Source organism: Morone saxatilis, unplaced genomic scaffold (genome assembly GCF_004916995.1).
Source record: "Morone saxatilis isolate NCDOM2014 unplaced genomic scaffold, NCSU_SB_2.0 Contig17, whole genome shotgun sequence".
Classification (NCBI taxonomy): Eukaryota; Metazoa; Chordata; class Actinopteri; family Moronidae; genus Morone; species Morone saxatilis.
In genome coordinates this window covers 8250025-8250258 of record NW_023339729.1, presented here as the reverse complement: position 1 = coordinate 8250258, position 234 = coordinate 8250025, and the positions used below count along the sequence as shown (strand labels likewise).

Sequence of the window (234 nt, the reverse complement as noted above, 5' to 3'; positions counted from 1 at the left end):
CAGGAGCGACACAGCCTCCAGGTTCTCTTTGATTATCGTGTCCATCACCACCTGGAAGACGACCTGGATGTTGGAGGTGTCTGTTGCTGTGGTGAAGTGGTGGTAGATGAGTTTGCTGGGCATGGCGTTGAGCGAGACGAAGGTGGCAGCGATGAAGCGGGCGGCGGAATCCACATCGCAGTCTGCACCTGGAGGAGAGATGGGGTTTACTCAAGTAAAAGTACCAATGCATTT

At 53.8% G+C, this 234-nt stretch overlaps 1 protein-coding gene across 1 annotated transcript in view; it reads right to left on the bottom strand.

Moving 5' to 3' along the window:
* The window catches only part of gnav1 (guanine nucleotide binding protein (G protein) alpha v1), a gene marked incomplete at its 3' end in the record, with an annotated part of 24959 nt that continues 24725 nt past the window's right edge, over window positions 1–234 (bottom strand). Inside the window, 1 exon segment of the mRNA XM_035660981.1 lies at window positions 1–188. Within this exon segment, the coding sequence (XP_035516874.1) occupies window positions 1–188 (188 nt within the window).